The 20,179-nt window shown below is 43.3% G+C and overlaps 2 protein-coding genes across 3 annotated transcripts in view; both read right to left on the reverse strand.

The window, feature by feature from the left end:
- Nucleotides 1-57: 57 nt before the first annotated feature.
- Nucleotides 58-10,113, reverse strand: slc3a1 (solute carrier family 3 member 1). Its single transcript, XM_035801096.2, has 10 exons — nucleotides 9,530-10,113; nucleotides 8,519-8,698; nucleotides 8,265-8,407; nucleotides 8,012-8,137; nucleotides 4,264-4,383; nucleotides 3,658-3,782; nucleotides 2,734-2,935; nucleotides 2,401-2,583; nucleotides 1,999-2,121; nucleotides 58-1,079 (listed from the first exon to the last, which is right to left on the reverse strand). The coding sequence occupies exons 1-10, from the start codon at nucleotides 10,008-10,010 to the stop codon at nucleotides 651-653; spliced, it is 2,112 nt and encodes a 703-aa protein (XP_035656989.1). The 5' UTR covers nucleotides 10,011-10,113; the 3' UTR covers nucleotides 58-650.
- A 993-nt stretch (nucleotides 10,114-11,106) lies between these two features.
- The window catches only part of ppm1ba (protein phosphatase, Mg2+/Mn2+ dependent, 1Ba), a 45,249-nt gene continuing 36,176 nt past the window's right edge, over nucleotides 11,107-20,179 (reverse strand). Inside the window, exons 4-7 of one of the 2 annotated variants that reach the window (XM_052477981.1) lie at nucleotides 15,838-15,949; nucleotides 15,487-15,544; nucleotides 13,297-13,313; nucleotides 11,107-12,879 (exon numbers count right to left, since the gene is read on the reverse strand). In XM_052477981.1, coding sequence (XP_052333941.1) covers nucleotide 12,879; nucleotides 13,297-13,313; nucleotides 15,487-15,544; nucleotides 15,838-15,949 — 188 coding nt within the window. In that variant the 3' untranslated portion in view covers nucleotides 11,107-12,878. The remainder of the gene's footprint in view (nucleotides 12,880-13,296; nucleotides 13,314-15,486; nucleotides 15,545-15,837; nucleotides 15,950-20,179) is intronic. The other variant, XM_035801098.2, reaches the window with a different exon arrangement.

Genomic DNA, 20,179 nt, shown 5'->3' on the forward strand with positions numbered 1-20,179 from the left:
CTGTTTAATCAGCTTCTTGATATGCCACACCTGTCAGCTGGATGGATTATCTTGGCAAAAGAGAAATGCTCACTAACAGGGATTTAAACACATTTGTGCCCAACATTGTGGAGAAATAAGCTTTTTGTGCTGATGGAACATTTCTGGGATCTTTTAACACTTTATATGTTGCGTTTATATTTTTGTTCAGTATACTTTAAAATGACTAAAACCAAATCAAAACAGTGTAGTAATGATAACAGACATACATTTATACAGTTTCTGGACTGTGTCCAACTCACTGGATAGAGGACTATCTTTTGCTCATTTTGACAGTGAGGAAATAACACATTTTCAATGCAGCACCCGGACCTCGTTAAGACCGAATGCGGCCCCCGGGGACAAATGAGTGACACCCCTGATCTGCAGTATGACAGTCGTGACATTAGAAGGGTGAGAACTGCAAGTAAGTTGTTTCATCTGCATATTTGTGGTGAGAAGAGAATGACATTTGGAAAATTAATGCCGTTTTTAATGAGAACAAATAAACCTTTTGAACAAACAGTCAACTTATTTGAACATACACTGACTCAATCACAGCCAGTCTCATCATAACACATTTGATTGTCGAGGACATGGTGATTTCTCCTCCCACTATGACGCTGCAGTACTCAGCACTTATACAGAATGTCCAAGACTCCCAGATAGCAGGCCTTCTCTGAGACAAAACACTGAGAGGCGTGGCCAGGGTTGAACCGCATGTGGGTGGAGTACTCAAGTAGCAGCCCCTCCCCTCGCGCCGTGGCAATTGAAGATTTAATCACCGGCATCCCATAGTTTTCCTGCTTGGTACTCATATGAAGTGTTAGCTGCTCCGGCAACTCTGTTATGGCCGAGAGGTTTATAACAGAGTCCGCTCCAAAGTTGAGCACCACGAGGAAGGCCTTGTCCAAGCCGTCTATCTCCCTCAGAAAGGCAAAGACATCCGCATCGCTCCAGATGTAGCACATCCAACCCCGATGGAGAGGCAGCTGGGCCTGTCGCAGGAGACTCAGGGCCCGGTACTGAGACAGAACCGACCCGCTGTCTTTCTGCTGAGCCTGGAGAGGGCATGGAGAATAGAACAGAGGATTGATTGTATCAATCTGATGACAGTGAACTACTATACAGACAACCTCATAATACTGTTCTTTTCAGTCCCACCAGGTTTTCATGATACTGTATTTGTGCGCAAAACTGCTTGATTTTGCTGCAGCAATTCTGACATTTTGCATGGTGATATGCAATGATTTTGTCCAATTTGTCGCGAAAATGCGCTGACGAGGGGAAAAGTTTGTTGATGTGTGGCTTGATTGAACCATACCATGCAGTAAATGTGCAATGATTAGTTGAAATTGCGAGGCCTCTTTATGTATTGCGGTAATGGGTCATTTTTATGAGACGATATTGTGACGATTTGCCTGTTTAATGCAGAAATGGTGCAGTGATTGGTCAAATTAGCATGCCCTTTCATAATAGGGGTGGCAGGTAGCCTAGCGGTTAAGAGCGTTGGGCCAGTAACCGAAGGTTTGCTGGTTCGTTTCCCTGAGCCAACTAGGTGAAACATATGTCTGTGCCCTTAAGGCACTTACCTCTAACTACTCCTGTAAGTCGCTCTGGATAAGAGCGTCTGCTAAATCAACGTTCCCAAACTCGGTTCCCCCAGGTGCACGTTCTGGTTTTTGCCCTAGCACTACACAGCTGATTCAAATCATCAAAGCTTGTTGATGAGTTGGTTTCTTGAATGAGCTGTGTAAGAGCTAGGGCAAAAACCGAAAGCTGAGGCCCCAGGACCAACTTTGGGAAACCCTGTGCTAAATTACTCAAATATAAAACGCTAATAATATGCAGGGAATTGTTGATTTTACACGGAACACGGAATCCTGGAGAGACTGTTGTTTCAATGTTCCACTGCGCTCATGACTGTTTCACTCAGGAGTATAACCCAGATCTCATCACTAAAAGAGGAGTGTACTCTACCTCCACATTAACTGTTGTGTGGTGTGGGTGCAAAGGCAGCCAGGTATGATTGGCATCACTGAAGCCAGCATTCGGCCCATCACTCCACTGCATGGGGGACCTCTGAGGGTCACGACTGGCATTCTACAGCATGGAACAGGCACATGTGTCAGCATTAGAGTCCTAGATGTTGACTGTTGTACAAGCAGGCCCAGAACAGGTTCCGTGCTGATCCTACTGTAGACCAAGGGCTTGTTCAATAAAATGTTCAACTGTTACAGAATGTTCAAATATAAATATATTGTGTAGAAAGAGCTACAATGGTCTGTCATGTAGAATATGGAATCATGTCAGCCATGACATTTCTATCAACGTTCAAAACATTTGACTTCAGTGGATGCATTCTAGGTTCGGTACACTTACAGGGTTAAACTTTCCAAAGGGATCCTGGATCTCGTCAATGGTCACATTGATGTTCATCATGCCTATCTCCTCTCCATAGTAAGTGGTGGGTGTGCCGGGCAGGGTGAGCAGTAGCATGTTGATGACTTTAATGTACTCCTGGCCAACACTGGAGGAGATACGAGGTTTATCGTGGTTCCCAACCTAAAGACAGAATGGAACCATTCCTCAGGGGGAAATGCTGTTTTTGATGTGCAATTCTTATCAATACAGCTTTGTATCTGCTATCTCATAATGTTACACTGCATTTTTACATGTCTGATGTTGACAAGTTCTGTTTTTCTAACCACTTACCACCCAGTTTGGCCATTTCCCTACTGGCATGTTGGCCATCCACAGATTGACCAGGCCTTGAGCCCCAGTTCCAGTCAGATTAGTTGGCAGGTCCATCAGATAGAAGTTGAAAGGGAAGTCGCTCTCTTTAACGTAGGGTGTCCCATAGTACATCATGGTCTTGTCAGTCTCCTCATAGTCATAGGACTCAGCTACCATAAACCTGTTGGACGTTAGGACAATACAAATTGAAATATACCACCAACTTCAAGGTGAGTCAGAATATGAAAAATCTGTAGCACTTGATATTAAGTTTCCATTATACCTAGGTAGTACAATGTACAACATGTTTATAATAATGTTGTTACTGGAGTAATAACAGCAGTATTTTTTAAATATTTTTTTTAGTTTTACTCCTTTTCTCCCCAATTTCGTGGTATCCAATTGTTGTAGTAGCTACTATCTTGTCTCATCGCTACAACTCCTGTACGGGCTCGGGAGAGACGAAGGTTGAAAGTCATGCGTCCTCCGATACACAACCCAACCAGCCGTACTGCTTCTAAACACAGCGCGCATCCAACCCGGAAGCCAGCCGCACCAATGTGTCGGAGGGTACACCGTGCACCTGGCAACCTTGGTTAGCGCGCACTGCGCCCGGCCCGCCACAGGAGTCGCTGGTGTGCGATGAGACAAGGATATCCCTACCGACCAAGCCCTCCCTAGCCCGGACGACGCTAGGCCAATTGTGCGTCGCCCCACGGACCTCTCGGTCGCGGCCGGTTACGACAGAGCCTGGGGGCGAACCCAGGGACTCTGATGGCACAGCTGGTGCTGCAGTACAGCGCCCTTAACCACTGTACCACCCAGGAGGCCAATAACAGCAGTATTACACATGTATAAAGGGTTACTGACAAATTATGGAAGGTGAAATGGATAGTGGGATACCTGTATCGGCCTGGCTCTCTACTGTAGACGTCCATTTCTCCCCTCCAGGCCTGCAGGATATCATGCAGCCCTAACTGAGTGGTGGTGTAGTCATGGTGGAGCTCAAACTCTGTGTCAATTGTATCCTGAAATGGGTGAGAGAGGGGAGGAAAGAGGAAAACCAGGGCCAGAGGGGGGAGAGAGAGAAGACGGGAGAGATGGTATCAGTGGAGGTTACTTCCTCCACAATCCTTCTCTAGTTACTGTGCTACCGCTGAGGCTTGGTGTAATTGTGCCGAATTAGGAAAATAACGGTGACTCTTAAATCCAGAGAAATATGCTCCTAGTAATCCCTTCCCTGTGAGAACGTAGCCTATCAGAAAGCCTGGCCTCTCGTTCTCTCCAGGGGAAAGTTCATTCCCCTATGCTGAACAATCTAGTAGCCTGTTATAGTATGCCCATGCTATTACTCTGTGATGAAGTAATGTTGTTAGGCGTCACTTTACATTAAAACATACTCATTTTGTCAGGCCTTTTCTCTGTATATAATTCACAAGAGTGATTCGGGGGAAAATCTGGTACAGCCTACCCCACGATCAGAGGTATATGGGCTGAAATGATGCTTACAGGATCTTGTTGTGGGTCCACTTGGGGCTCATCCCTCAGGTGCTTGGCCTCGAGGATGTGCTTCACAGCGTCCATACGGAACCCATCCACTCCCTTCTCCAGCCAGAAACGAACAATCTCCTGAAGAGAGAGATGAACGGAAGCAGTTATACAGGGCCTATGGCTTTTAAAATCACATAGAAAATCTGCAGCGTGAAGAAAGCAGGGCTCAGTTTTTTTTCTTCACATTTCCTTGCATTTAATCCTAGAAAAAATCCCTGTCTTAGGTCAGTTAAAATAAAGTGGTGATCCTAAGAATATGAAATATCAGAATAATAGAGAAAATGATTTAGTTCAGCTTTTATTTCTTTCATCACATTCCCAGTGGGTCAGAAGTTTACATACACTCAATTAGTATTTGGTAGCATTGCCTTTAAATTGTTTAACTTAGGTCAAATGTTTCAGGTAACCTTCCACAAGCTTCCCACAATAAGTTGGGTGAATTTTGGCCCATTCCTCCTGACAGAGCTGGTGTAACTGAGTCAGGTTTGTAGGCCTTCTTGCTTGCACATGCTTTTTAATTTCTGCCCACAAATGTCCTATAGGATTGAGGTCAGGGCTTTGTGATGGCCACTCCAATACCTTGACTTTGTTGTCCTTAAGCCATTTTGCCACAACTTTGGAAGTATGCTTGGGGTCATTGTTCATTTGGAAGACCCATTTGCGACCAAGCTTTAACTTCCTGACTGAGGTCTTGCTTCAATATATCCACATAATTGTCCTCCCTCATGGAGCCATCTATTTTGTGAAGTGCACCTGTCCCTCCTGCAGCAAAGTACCCCCACAACATGATGCTGCCAGCCCCGTACTTCACGGTTGGGATGGTGTTCTTTGGCTTGCAAGCCTCCCCCTTTTTCCTCCAAAAATAACGATGGTCATTATGGCCAAACAGTTCTATTTTTGTTTCATCAAACCAGAGGACATTTCTCCAAAAAGTATGATCTTTGTCCCCATGTACAGTTGCAAACCGTAGTCTGGCTTTGTTATGACGGTTTTGGAGCAGTGGCTTCTTCCTTGCTGAGTGGCCGTTCAGGTTATGTCGATATAGGACTCGTTTTACTGTGGATATAGATACTTTGTACCTGTTTCCTCCAACATCTTCACAAGGTCCTTTGCTGTTCTGGGATTGATTTGCACTTTCCGCACCAAAGTACAAAGACAGAACGCATCTCCTTCCTGAGCGGTATGACGGCTGCATGGGTGCATGGTGTTTATACTATTGTTTGTACAGATGAACATGATACCTTCAGGCATTTGGAAATTGCTCCCAAGGATGAACCAGACAATCTTGGCTGATTTCTTTTGATTTTCCCATGATGTCAAGCAAAGAGGCACTGAGTGTGAAGGAAGGCCTTGAAATACCTCCAATTGACTCAAATGATGTCAATTAGCCTATCAGAAGCTTCTAAATCCATGACATAATTTTCTGGAATTTTCCAAGCTGTTGAAAGACACAGTCAACTTAGTGTATGTAAACTTCTGACCAACTAGAATTGTGATACAGTGAATTATAAGTGAAATAATCTGTCTGTAAACAATTGTTGGAAAAATTACTTGTGTCATGCACAAAGTAGATGTCCTAACCAACTTGCCAAAACTATAGTTTGTTAACAAGACATTTGTGGAGAGGTTGAAAAACGAGTTTTAGTGACTCCAACATAAGTGTATGTAAACTTCCGACTTCAACTGTATAAACACTGAATGAAAAATATAAATGCAACATGTAAAGTGTTGTTCCCATGTTTCATGAGTTGAAATAAAACACAGCAGAAATTGTGTAAACTCACAGAAAGCTTACATCAATGTTCGTGAGCATTTCTCCTTTTCCAAGATAATCCATCCACCTGACAGGTGTGGCTTATGAAGAAGCTGATTAAACAGAATGATCATTACACAGGTGCACCTTGTGCTGGGACAATAAAATGTCACTCAAATGTGCAGTTTTGTCACAACACCATGCCACAGACGTTTCAAGTTTTGAGGAAGCATGCAATTGGCAGGAATGTCCTCCAGAGCTGTTGCCAGATAATTTAATATTTATTTCTATACCATAAGCAGCCTCTCCAATACCGTTTTAGAGAATTTAGCAGTATGTCCAACCAGCCTTACAAATGCAGACCACATATAGGTGAAAAAATAATAATAATACAACCACACTAACCCAGGACCTCCACATCTGGCATCTTCACCTGCTGGATCATCTGAGACCAGTCGCCCAGACAGCTGATGCAACTATGGGTTTGCACAACCAAAGAATTTCTGCACAAACTATCAGAAACCCATCTCAGGGAAGCTCATCTGCATGCTTATCGTCCTTACCAGGGTTTTAACCTGACTGCAGTTCTGCATCGTAACCAACTTCAGTGGGCAAATGCTCACCTTCGATGGCCACTGGCACACTGGAGAAGTGTGCTCTTCAAGTATTAATTCCGGTTTCAATTGTACCGAGCAAATGGGAGACAGCATGTATGCCGTTTATTTCAATTGACTAATTTCCATATGAACTGTAACTCAGTAAAAATCTTTGAAATTGTTGCATGTTGCATTTATGTTTTTCTTCAGTGTACATATGATAGTTATTTCAACATGAATGTATTGATTGTAACTCATTGTAACTCATGTCCAGTATAATGTCTGCTTGTTCTCATAACTAAGGTCCACAGATGTCACTTGGCACACCTAGTCACTCATCAATAGATAAAACACAGGTATACACTGGTTATACATGGTCTGTGTCCTGCACTTTGGGCTTTCTGACTCTAGTTGTAAAAACCATAGTAACTACTCAGAGACCTGGCCACTGAAGCAGAGGATATAACATCAATCAATAACCACAGCAAATGTAGCAACACATTGGTAAAGGCTGCTGAGATCCCAGTTTTGTACTTGCGTGAACATAGGAGATGGCCTGGATTATTTTCTCTCGGGTAAACCTTACTATGCCAGCTAACTGAGTATAAAGGCTTCTCTGTGACATGAGAGGGACACCAGACTCCCTCTTGCCCCGGCCTAGGTAGACTCACGTGAGAAGAGACTAGAGGAGGTGAATGGGGCTGAAAACAATTCCTCTCTGTTCCTAATTCACACAGCACGTCAATCATCACCTAAAACAGGGCCAAGCCACTCTCACTCTCATTCATCACTCAGCCCCCCCCCTCTCACTCTATCATTCCTTTGGAAACTGGGTCTTATAGCTAGGAAATAAATCATGTCTATAACATGATAAATGTATCATTATTTGATTAAAGAGATTATTTTGTATACTTTTTTGCCAATAGTTCTGAAAGTAGCGCTCATGAGCCAAAAGTGGTCCCCGAAAATGGCGTACTACGTCACATATGTGCAGATACGTGCACCGTGTCATTGCTCTCGCTCTGCTGTTTGTATCTTGTTTTCTGTCACTTAAATGGCAAGGGGCTGAAGCTCATTGTCTACAACTGGAATTGTTTGGGTTCTAGGGCTGGCCCACAGGGGTAAATGTAGGGAAAATGGCACAGCTTCCAAAAAACTTGTCGCTTTCATACTAGGGATTTTGTGGCTAATTGAGGTAACACAGTAATTCTGCTCATAGATTATGCATGTATAAACTACACAGACACATCCAGCCCAAAGCGAGAGGTTTCAAAAATATTTACTAGTCGCCAAAGTTCGGAACATGTCTTTAGATGGGCCACATATTGTGTGTGTGTGCGCATGAGTAATATCTTACAGTCATCTCTCTCCGAACATGTGGGTTGCGGAAGTTGAGGTCGGGTTGCTCCTTGAGGAACTGGTGGTAGTAACACTGCTGCCTCTCCTCAACATATGTCCAGGAGGAGTTCCCAAACACACTCACCTGGGTCGAAGACACACACATACACACAGGGGAGTACAGTTATTTGGTTAATACTCTGTTCTGGTCATCCCTCTACAAATAGAACTTAAATAATGATAATCAATGACAGAGTGAAAATGATCCTCACCCAGTTGTTGGGGGCGTGGGTAGTATTGCAGTTGGCCCAGATATAGTAGTCTTTGTACTGTGCATGTCCACTACTGCTGAGGTTGAACCACTGGTGCGTGTCACTGGTATGGTTAGGGATAAAATCCATGATCAGCTTCAACCCTGGGGGAAGAGAGGTCAAAGGTGACACTTAGGAGAGCGGTGGAAAATAAGTGAGGAATTGTACTACCACTACAGCTATAAAAATATACATATTTTGTCCAAATTGCTCACCTTTGTCATGCATGGCAGCGAGGAGGTCATCAAAGTCTTGCATGGAGCCAAAGAGTGGATCGATGTCTCTAAAGTCTTCCACATCATAGCCAAAGTCTTTCATGGGAGACTTGTAGAACGGGCTGATCCAAATGGCCTTGATGTTCAGGTACTGAAAGTGATCCAGTTTATCCAAGATGCCTGAACATAAGGTGCAGCAATGTTAATCAACAGTGGCTAAACTAAATGTCCGTGCATGAACCTTAGAACTCTGACACACATAATTCTTAGCTTTCTGAAATTTGACACTAACTCTCTATATGGTTATTGTGCAATATTCAAGGTTTGGCTTTAATCTATGTAACTAGGCAAGTCAAATTCTTATTTACAATGACGGCCTACACCGGCCAAACATGGACGACGCTAGGCCAATTGTGCGCCGCCCGACGAGACTCCCAATCACGGCTAGTTGTTATACAGCCTGGATTCGAACCAGGGTGTCTGTGGTGATGCCTCTAGCACTGAGATGCAGTGCCTTAGACCGCTGCGCCCCTCAGGAGCCCAATATCTACTGTACCATAAAGGACCAGACCTCTTAGCTGGAGCTGTGGTAGTTCTTATAGAGGAAGGCTACAGTAAGAGTATTGGGCCTGTAACGGGTTTGTTGCTCAGGATGTTATGTATCCTTGATTACGGGAAATATGAGGGGATGTTTGGAGACTGATGTTAATGACCACCTAATGTAAGCCTGTAAAACGAGTGATGCGTAAAACAAGTGCAATTCAAAGCAGGAACAACAATCCTCTGACTTCAATACCCGGTGGTAATGACTCCATGAAAGCACTTATTATGTTCTTAAATAGACTCATCAAATAGAATGGTGTAGCCATAGGCCTAGTAATATGCACCATAATTCATAGGAGTTGGATAGTGCTCACGGTGCGAACCAAAGTTTTATGAATTAGTAATGAATATGAACACCAAGTAGGCTACAAGAAAATAGAATACTCTAAATCATTAGGAATATACTACCTTTGAGGTCTCCGATACCATCGCTGTCTGAGTCCTTGAAGGAACGTGGGTATATCTGGTACACAGGAGACGACTGCCACCAGCTGAGGCAACGGGGCGACATAACGATCACCGTGATGGTCAGTGCTACCAGCGCCAAGGTGCACACAATGGTCAGCCAGAACAGGATCTGCCGGGGCAGTCGGTAGCGAGCTTGGACTGAATATAAAAGCAGGACCTCTTTAGGCATGCCCGCGTAAGGTTTGATTTGGGTATAAGTATCCTCCTCTCTACCCGGGGACATCTTGACCGTCGAAGTCCTGTTCTCTTCGTCTCCACCAACAGCATCCTCTGTCTCGTCATCCTCATGGAAGCCCGCGTTTTGGATGCACTCCCCCAGTTCCATACTGTTACCGTTGGCTGTACCGGAGCTCATTTCTTGGAACATGTGCCCGTCTACTTCTAAATCCTTTGCTGAGATTAACTGACTCCTTGTAATCATTCATTCAAACAACACTCTATAAAAGGTAGCTCTAGTCACAGGGTCCATAGTACAACTCCCCCGGAATGTGGGAAATTGGAGAGTTGTAAACGTGTGGTCAGAGATTATCCTCTTGCTCTATTTGTTGGTTTGAATGCAATGGGCTTGAATACATCGAGTTAACTTTAAGACTGAATGCAGCCACATTTCCCTAGAATCAGAAGATTAGAATTGTGAGTGATACATCTTTAGATTATGATGTATGTGCAATTTCTTCTGGCACAACTGTACTATAAACACTATGACAAAACAGATGTCATTAATATAAAGTCACCATTTTATCAGTTTGATAACAGGACAACCCAAAATCCCAACACTAAATTGTGTGTGTGTGTATACACCCATGCAGGACTGAACAATAACACACAGAACATAATTTCATCTAAATGTATCCATCCTTTATTGAAGATTATGCTCACGGTATGGTCTGAAACATCACAATGTTATACTGGTAACTATCAGGAGGTATGGTGAAAACTCACAATCGACCCCTGACCCCCTCATCACTCAAGTGACCCTGCAGAGGGGGCGGGGCAAACCCTGCCACACCTACACACACATCATAACCGTATACCATTCTCAAATACAGCACCTCATGTTAAAGGCTAAAATCAGGAATAAATAAAATGTGGAAATGATCACCATTCTATATATCAATACTTGTAGATACACAAAAAAAGATAAAAAGGAAAATCAGGATGAATAACATGGGCACTAAATCACCAAGTTAATTTCCAGCCCCCAAAACATCACAAACATTCTCATTTTTCAATCATTACAGTTAGTAATAGGGGGCCACGTGGGACTCTATATCCTATATATTCCAATGAAACAATGAAAACTAAATGCCAGGATAAGTTCTGTCATCAAATAACCAGGGGGAGGAAAGCATCTGTAGCCTCCGCTCAGCCTGTGCAGTGTAGTGTGAAGGTGAATTACATTCAAAGCAGCCCCACACCCTCTTAACCCAGTGTCTACTATAGCTTAAACATACCCATTAACCAGGACCATCACCCCCACCCCACCCGTCTGACCCCCATCCCACCCCACCCGTCTGACCCCCATCCCACACCACGCATTCCTCCAACACAAAACATGCACAGCTAAAAAATTATTAAACCCCCCCACAAGTATTTTTTTAATAATCTCATGAAAATCAATATTGCAAAAATAGAACCACACCCAACATTCAAGTACCTAAGTCACATGGCACCAAGGCTTGTGTACCAGATCATAGCCAAGCCAGAAACCTGGGCCGAGAACCACCTCATCCCTCTCCGGCACACTAAATCATGCTTGACTTCTCCTTTTAACACATTTCATTGGTTTCATTTTTTCATACAAGCTATTTCTATTGAAATTTAGAGAACGCAATGGAACAACCATATTACACTATTAACACGGCATTTGAAAAATTTCTAAACGGAAAAAAAGAACACGTATTATCTGAGAAAAATCTAATAAAAAGGCAAGTTGTTGCAAGTTCGTTTCTGCATTTTAAGGAGGGTGAGGAAAGAGAACATAGGAGAAACTAATAAGAAAGAGAGAGAAGTGCAAGGAGAAACGAGTAGTGAGGCTTTGGTGGACAGTTAGAATCCCTTTAGCCCAAAAACACAGAGTCCTTGGGTGGCTGGTATGTACACACTCACGTAGATCTCCTCACGTGTCAATCAAGATCTCTGTTTGACTCCTAAAGTCAACAGACCAGCAACTTCCTCATCTTTACACACACACAGTAGGCCACAGGACACATTTTTCATTTTTTTTTTTTTTTTTTTTTTACATAAATCAAAAATATATGGATTTTATATATATTTTAAATTTTTCTTGATCAACAGCAGGCTAGAAAGCTTATGGAAGTGAAATGGTTGAAGTTGAGGCAGTGTCTGTCAATGCAAACATTAGCTGGGTCTCAGTTGTTTTTTGTTTTTTTGTTGTTGGTTGGAGAGAAAAGGTGCAAAAAGCGGTCAGTCTCCAAACCCTTCCACACAAGTAATGCCATAGAATGCAGCCAGTCAGTCCTATCCTGTCCACACATTTGGGTTTGTCTATCTGAAATCCCAGTAGCAATGTCCAGCCAGGCAGCCACAGGCCAGTGAGTCCCTGACCCAGTGGTGGTCCTCTGTAGGGCCCCTTGTGTCTGGGAGCAGGGACTTGGGGCTTGGTCAGTTTACAGCTGGTTGCTAGCTCCTCCATCCTCAGCGATGGGGAAAAAGGCACCCCAGACTGCACAGGGATGGGCCACAAAATGTCCCAACTATGGCCCTCGTGTCTCTTCATCAGCACAAAAAGAAAAACCACAAAAAAGCTATAAAAAGGAAAAAAAACAACAAGTCTTAATTTGTCTAGTATATATATTTTGTATACATCGTTTATACTACCATCGCAGTCTTTCTTTCCCCCTTTTTTAATATGAGAAAAAAGAAGAAACCGGCACACTGCTCTTGCTAGTAACGCTGTTCTTTATGAAGCTTTACGTATCGGCCTCAAGGCCTTCAACAAAGCTCTAACGTGTGCGCGTTTCTTCTTTTTTCTCATGTTATTCAATTGTTAGCATGCACCTGCAGCAAAGACAGCTCAGATGTGCGAGTGCTTTTTGAACACCCTTTTTGAATCAAAAATGTTTTGCAATCCTCTGTGTTGTGTGTTAACTGATTTTGTGTGTGATTTTTTTTAAATCGTCATTTATGGTCCAATCGATCTCTTGGTATCGTAGGAAAAATAAAAAGGAATAAAGTGAGTAAAGATGTCTTGTGTATAAAGGAGTCCCGTTGTAGGAACAGGCAGTTCTGATGGCCAGTTACCAGGGATCCTCAAGGTCTGCTCCAGTCTGTGGGACGGCAAGAGAGAGAGATGGAGTAGAGGAGAGGCAAAGTGAAAGAAGAGAAAATACATTGTTAGAAACAGCATGACAAGTAAATCCATATTACCTAATGACAGACTCCTCATCATACAGTCCTGGCTTGTCTACGTCACACCAATCGAAAATGGCCCCCTACACAACAAAACCAACTCCACTCCAAGGAGACAAGCAGGGATCGCTCCCCAGATCTCAGAGATAAGCACCTCTCCTGAAGTGCTCGACAATCACATCTGGTACATCCCCAAAGGAGGTAGCCTATAAAACAAGTCAGATTAAGAATGTGCCAATTTGAACACTTTACCTGAAGGCGACACTACTGAGCAAAGAGTTAAGGGTAAAGGTGGCGTGAGTACTGTAGGAATGTATTTGTATGTGTGAACTTACCAAATGATACAGGAGGGCTGCATTAATCAGAGTGAACACACAGTTAGATCTACAAGTACGCACCAGCTAACCCTCAGTGTCTGTCAAGAGTGTGTAAAGTATGACATTATCTGAGGACATGCGCACACTTGCTTTGAATGTGTGTGCCTCCATATAAAAGTGTGTGTGTAGACGTCTTGCTACGTTACACAGACAAGTCTTAAGTTGTTTTCTATGATGTCAGTATCAGAGAAAGAAGCAGGGGCAACAAGGAAGAGAGGGAGAGCAGGTGTGTGTGTGTGTGTGTGTGTGTGTGTGTGTGTGTGTGTGTGTGTGTGTGTGTGTGTGTGTGTGTGTGTGTGTGTGTGTGTGTGTGTGTGTGTGTGTGTGTGTGTGTGTGTATAAGATTTAAACAGACACACAAACACCCATTCTTTGCTAAGGCGCGCAAAGACTGCAAGCTCTCTTTACACAAGACAAACCAAGACACCACAACATATCACAGGAGAGTCAAAGGGCCAATCCCATGCACCTAGTACGGCACACTATCCAACAGGATACACACAGAAACACACACGGTCTGGAAGGTCCCGTTTCAGAACCCAAACCCTGGATTAGTTGTCATAACTCCAACACACACACAAATCAATAGTTATGTATCCAGTTCATGTCCTCACATAGGCATCCCAATCATAGACTTCAGCCCACACAAGGTCCTAGGGGTCACAGTGTGCCAGAATACATACGGTCAGACTGTTATACAGCAAGGCCACAGCATGTCATGCACCTTCCCCACCACCATGCAGCTGCTCTATATCAACCAAACCATCAGAGGACATGACATCATCATCATGAGTCAAACATCTGCACACAGCACAGCCAGTAGCGTTTTGGCAGCTGGACAGAATCTACTAGTCATGCATAAGATAATGGGTTATAGATGTTAGGTGTTAATTGATGGAACTGGGTGTCATCCATGGAGAGGACTGCTACTGTGTGTTAGTATCACAGCATTGCATGCATGTGGGAATGATTATATGAAGAGGTTTGGGTTTGGAAATGGGGTGTAACAGATTCCCATAGAAATAGATAGTTCTTTTGAGTTTCTGGATGTAGAATAATGTTGCCCCTATATCACACCTGGAGGGTTGTTTTTTTCCTAGCCACTGTGCTTCTGCCTCTGCATTGCTTTCTCTTTGGGCTTTTAGTCCGGGTATCTATCAACAATAACTGCTGATGTAAAAAGGGCTTTATAAAATACATTTGATTGATTCTGAGTCTGTGTAGGGACAACTTCATCTTAGACTGTATAAAGACATAAGCAGAAGAAAAAAAACCTGTCCCCGACGTGTCTTGCTGGCTTTCGTTGACTGTCCCATTTCTGCCCTGCTGGTTCTAATCTACAGAATATGTTATTATTTGGCCACAACAACCGGGCCACAACTTTAATGCCTTTATCATGGTATAAGAAAACAGAATTCCACATTTGAGCAAATAAACACCAGTCTCTAATAAAAGCCGGTGGTTGAAGCAAATAAATGACTAATACAATTTGATTTGATTTAAATGCTGTGCGTTGAAAGGAAGTTGACGGTTACATTGTATAAGGTTAGCCTATATTGCGCTAGAAAAATGGTGCAACACTATTCAAAATAATATTATGAAAACAAACGTGTTTTCCAAATTTCAGTACCAGCACATGTATAGAATGATGGGCTGTGCCCATAGAAACAGTGATCATTCTAGTTCTGTGGCTGTGACATCCTTGAGCTCCAGAATGGATAAGTCTTTTGTGTGTAGCTTGTGCTCTATGAATAAAAAAATCTATTAAAGACTGCTAGACAACAAAACAATCTCAGTGACAGAGCAAAAGGAGTAAAAAGTGGAGCAGCAGGGCTAGGCCTAGTGTAGGGCTAAGGTAGTCTGATGAGAGGGGAAACATACTGTAGGAAAGACAGGGGTATGAAAGAGGTTCAAATATCTATATAGACATATATCAGTGGAATATATGTTCTAGAATACATCTTTAAGGAATACCTAGGATAGGATAAGTAATCCTTCTCACCCCCCTTTAAGATTTAGATGCACTATTGTAAAGTGACTGTTCTACTGGATGTCATAAGGTGAATGCACCAATTTGTAAGTCGCTCTGGATAAGAGCGTCTGCTAAATGACTTAAATGTAAATGTAAAAGAGCATCCTGATACTCACCCCATCCACTTCCCTGTGTGGGTTCAGCCGGTTGTACACTACTTCGATAACACTGCGTCTGAGTGGTGAACACACACACACAGTGAGAGAAGTAAACACACCCTCTAGAAGTCAAGAAGTACAAATGACAGGTTTAGGACTAACCTAACAGGTTTAGGACTAACCCATTAAATCAATCCCTCTTACTCCTTGACATGGCCCATACGTTCATTGTCTAACTTTTGATGTGTTTTTACTAAACCATTTACCCAAGGATGACATTTACACAGGAGCTATTCACCATGTGAGTCTAAGGACTGTGTGTGATTACAGGGAAGGCAGAGAGACAAGAGTAAAGTGAGGGGCTCTTACTTGCTGGCGAGGCCTCCCCCTGGTGGCAGGTTAGGGATGCTCTCTGAGGACAGGTTCCTCATGACCGTCACCAGGTCGGGAATACCCTCCTCTCCTGCCTTCTCTAAGATCTCTGAGAGGGGGAGACCGAGAGAGAGAGAGAGTTAGAGATATAAGAGGGGTGTGATAAGTTGGGATTCATTTAAGATTGCTTCAAAAAAAACAACTGCTGTGAGACGAGTGAGTTTGAGAATGTTTAGTGTGTGTGTGTGTGTGTGTGTGTGTGTGTGTGTGTGTGTGTGTGTGTGTGTGTGTGTGTGTGTGTGTGTGTGTGTGTGTGTGTGTGTGTGTGTGTGTGTGTGTGTGTGCATGAGACAAAGGAACAAAAGTCAGAGAGAGAGAGAGGGGGAGGCAGACAAGAGGAGAGAAGAGGCGGGAGAAGGAAACCCTTGCAGCCCAGTTGGACTGGTTAGGCCAGGTGCCAGTTAGATGTTCCGCCAGAGCATTCCTCTCTTAAGCAGAGCATTCCTCTCTGCTTGGCAGCAGCTCCCGCCTGCGCTTCCAACCAAACAGCGCTCCGGGCCAACTCCAGGGAGAAGAGTTTACATAACCCCCGAAGACTTTAGAAAACTCTCGCCTGCTTGCTAGAGTATGTCAAATGTCCAAAAGACAGCCGAAAAAGATGATAAGAGAGAAACAGAGTTGGTCATTTGTCAAGACTGCAAGAGAGAGGGAGAGAGAGACAGACGGAGAGACAGACGGAGAGACAGACGGAGAGACAGACGGAGAGACAGACGGAGAGACAGAGAGTATTCTAAAACGGGGTGAAGAGAAGAATGATGGAGACAGGAGGAGAAGGGAGAGGGAGACTGTTGGAAGAAAAGCAGCGAGTGAAGGAGAGGAAGAGAGGGAATGTGGAGTTGGAAAAAGGGTCAGGACAGTAACGTGCTTCAGTGAGAGTTGATAGGTGTTCACTTGAGCTCCAGCTGGCCTAAGTCAGCCAGCCAGTCAGTCAGTCTACCTGGCTGTCTTGGACTAGGCGGGTTGAGGTTTATTAAGTGTGTGTGATAGATTGGAGGCAGTGTTGTGTTTGAGACCACCTAAAGCGAGACTGATTCAAAACCAAGACCGGAGAAAAATGAGAGCCTGAGTCAAGACCTGGAGGGGGACAATTGGTCCGAGACAGAGTCAAGAAAGATGCGATTCCAATTCAAGACCATGATTGTAATTTTGTCATATCACCACCATAATAATATTTCATAACATATGGATTCTTTAGACATTCAGAATAGTGAATAAAGGAAGGCTGAGGGCAAATAGAGCCAATCTACAAATTATTACTAAACCAAACACAGTAGGGAACAATGGGCCTTCTACACCTTCAGAGAAGGCTTAAGGATTTAGAAAAAATATATAATAATATAACAATGATAATTATATTATTTTCAATGATGTTCTGATTTAATTTCTTCAGTTTTTGTTAGAAAGGAAAGGGTTAACACTGAAGAGAAAATAATATCCAATCAGGATTTTTCTTTGCTGGTTTCTGGGGAGACAAATCTAGCTAGCTAAGTCAGCCATAAGCAAAGCCATCAGAAGATAGATAAAGGTCCCACAGTTGACAGTGCATGTCAGAGCAAAAACCAAGCCACGATGTCTAAGGAATTGTGCGTAGAGCTCCGAGACAGGATTGTGTCGAGGCACAGATCAGGGGAAGGGTAACAAAACATTTCTGCAGCATTGAAGGTCCCCGAGAACACAGTGGTCTCCATCATTCTTAAATGGAAGAAGTTGGGAACCACCAAGATTCTTCCTTGAGCTGCCACCCGGCCAAACTGAGCAATCAGGGGAGTAGAGGATTGGTCAGGGAGGTGACCAAGAACCCAATGGTCACTCTAACAGAGCTCCAGAGTTCATCTGTGGAGATGAGAAATGACTTAAATGTAATGAGAACCTTCCAGAAGGACAACCATCTCTGCAGCACTCCACCAATCAGGCCTTTATGGTAGAGTGGCCAGGCGGAAGCCACTCCTCAGTAAAAGGCACATGACAGCCCGCTTGGAGTTTAACAAAAGGCACTTAAAGGACTCTCAAACCATAAGAAACAAGATTCTCTGTTCTGATGAAACCAAGATGGAACTCTTTGGCCTGAATGCCAAGCGTCACATCTGGAAGAAACGTGGCACCATCCCTACGGTGAAGCATGGTGGTGGCAGCATCATGCTGTGGGGATGTTTATCAGCGGCAGGGACGGGAAGACTAGTCAGGTTTGAGGGAAAGATCAACAGAGCAAAGTACAGAGAGAGATCCTTGATGAAAACATGCTCCAGAGCGCTCAGGACCTCAGACTGGGGTGAAGGTTCATCTTCAAACAAGACAGCGACCCTAAGCACACAGCCAAGACAAGACAGGAGTGGCTTCAGGAAAAGTCACTTTATGTCCTTGAGTGGCCCAGCCAGAGCTCAGACTTGAACCTGATCTAACATCGCTGGAGAGAGATGAAAACAGCTGTGCAGCGACGCTCCCCATCCGACCTGACAGAGCTTGAGAGGATCTGCAGAGAATTATGGGAGAAACTCCCCAAATACAGGTGTGTCAAGCTTGTAGCGTGATACCCCAGAAGACTCAAGGCTGCGTCAACAAAGTACTGAGTAAAAGGGTCTAAACACTTATGTAAAGGTGATATTTTTAAAAACATGTTTTTACTTTGGATTATTGGGTATTCTGTGTAGATTGATGACAAGAAAAACATGAAGCAATTTTAAGTTAAGGGGTCTGAATACTTTCAGAATGCACTGTATTCTAAGCCATTTGAGAAAATTCTATAGAAATATATCTTGGGAAAGCGGCCGTGCTTTTGGAAAATGAATAGACACTCCAGTAAACAAAACCAAACATAAACATCTGTCTTGTCCAGGACCGGAGTCTACACAGACTGGGGCGCTGTAGCCAATCAGAGCTACAGTAGGCCTTTATACAAACAAGCCATTTGCCACAAGGACCTGCCATCATTCCCTTTGAACTGGATTGTGTGTTCACAGGCAGTTGCAACAGTGTGACTTTAGATTATTAGAACGCATTTGTCAAATGCCACAAAATACACCTGAATGGATTTCTGCAAATAAGTTAACACCACAGGAGTCCGCTTACACTTCAGAACGTTACAGTCCTATTGATCAAACAACCATGAAAAGTAAGGCTCTCTCTCTCTCTCAGTTGCACCTCAACAACAACAAGATCAACAACTAATGCTAGCCAGAGCAAGATGAGCTAAAATCTAACAAAGAAACATTACATAAAACCTCTATCTCTTTCAGCCGTCAAACTTGCACTGATAAACAATGGGGAATTGGAGCCTCCTCGTCCTTCTGCAGCTTGACTGCCAATGCATGTTTGTCCCAACCAAGCACCCAAGCTAACTGGCTAAACTTGGCAGGCTTGCTAGCGAGATACAGTACCAGTCAAAAGTTTGGACACACCTACTCATCAAAGGGTGTTTCTTTACTTTGACTATTTCCTACATTGTAGAATAATAGTGAAGACATCAACACTAAGAAAAAAACACATTGAATCATGTAGTAACCAACAAATTGTTAAACAAATCAAAGTAAATGTTATATGAGATTATTCAAAGAAGCCACCCTTTGCCTTGATGACAGCTTTGCACACTCTTGGCATTCTCTTCAAGTATAACTTTTGTATAACTGAAGCCTTTAGTGTGAGGTCTAACGCTTTAATATTTAGTCATTTCTGCCCTCCGAATTCATATTCATTAAATAAGTAGGCCCGTTTAATTTGGTCAGGTTTGCCATTCAAAATCAAATAGAATATTTCTTTCTCATAAACTCGGATATGACTGAAGACTTTTTCAATAAACAGACATGTATTTTCCTTTCCTTGGTAGCAAGATCTTATTTTTTTTTGCTAACTTTCTATTAAAATGAAGTGAAATTATTTATTTCTTTCGGGATATACTGAGTATGTCCACGTCACCAGACCATTTTCCAATGCATATTATAAACTCAGCAAAAAAAGAAACCTCAACTGCGTTTATTTTCAGCAAACTTAACGTGTAAATATTTGTATGAATATAAGATTCAAAATCTGAGAATAAACTGAACAAGTTCCACAGACATGTGACTAACAGAAATTGAATAATGTGTCCCTGAACAAAGGGGGGTCAATAGCCGTCAGTATCTGGTGTGGCCACCAGCTGCATTAAGTACTGCAGTGCATCTCCTCCTCATGGACTGGACCATATTTGCCCGTTTTGCTGTGAGATGTTACCCCACTCTTCCACCAAGGCACCTGCAAGTTCCCAGACACTTCTGGGGGGAATGGCCCTAGCCTTCACCTGCCGATC

Source organism: Oncorhynchus keta, chromosome 24 (genome assembly GCF_023373465.1).
Source record: "Oncorhynchus keta strain PuntledgeMale-10-30-2019 chromosome 24, Oket_V2, whole genome shotgun sequence".
Classification (NCBI taxonomy): domain Eukaryota; kingdom Metazoa; phylum Chordata; class Actinopteri; order Salmoniformes; family Salmonidae; genus Oncorhynchus; species Oncorhynchus keta.

Excerpts from the sequence above, each read along its gene's own strand:
- slc3a1 (XM_035801096.2), bottom strand. The coding sequence starts at position 10,010 with ATGATTACAAGGAGTCAGTTAATCTCAGCAAAGGATTTAGAAGTAGAC. Across the intron at positions 8,408-8,518 it reads CGCTGCCATGCATGACAAAG|GGTTGAAGCTGATCATGGAT; the intron begins GTGAGCAATTTG and ends CTCTTCCCCCAG. Across the intron at positions 2,584-2,733 it reads GGAAATGGCCAAACTGGGTG|GTTGGGAACCACGATAAACC; the intron begins GTAAGTGGTTAG and ends TTCTGTCTTTAG.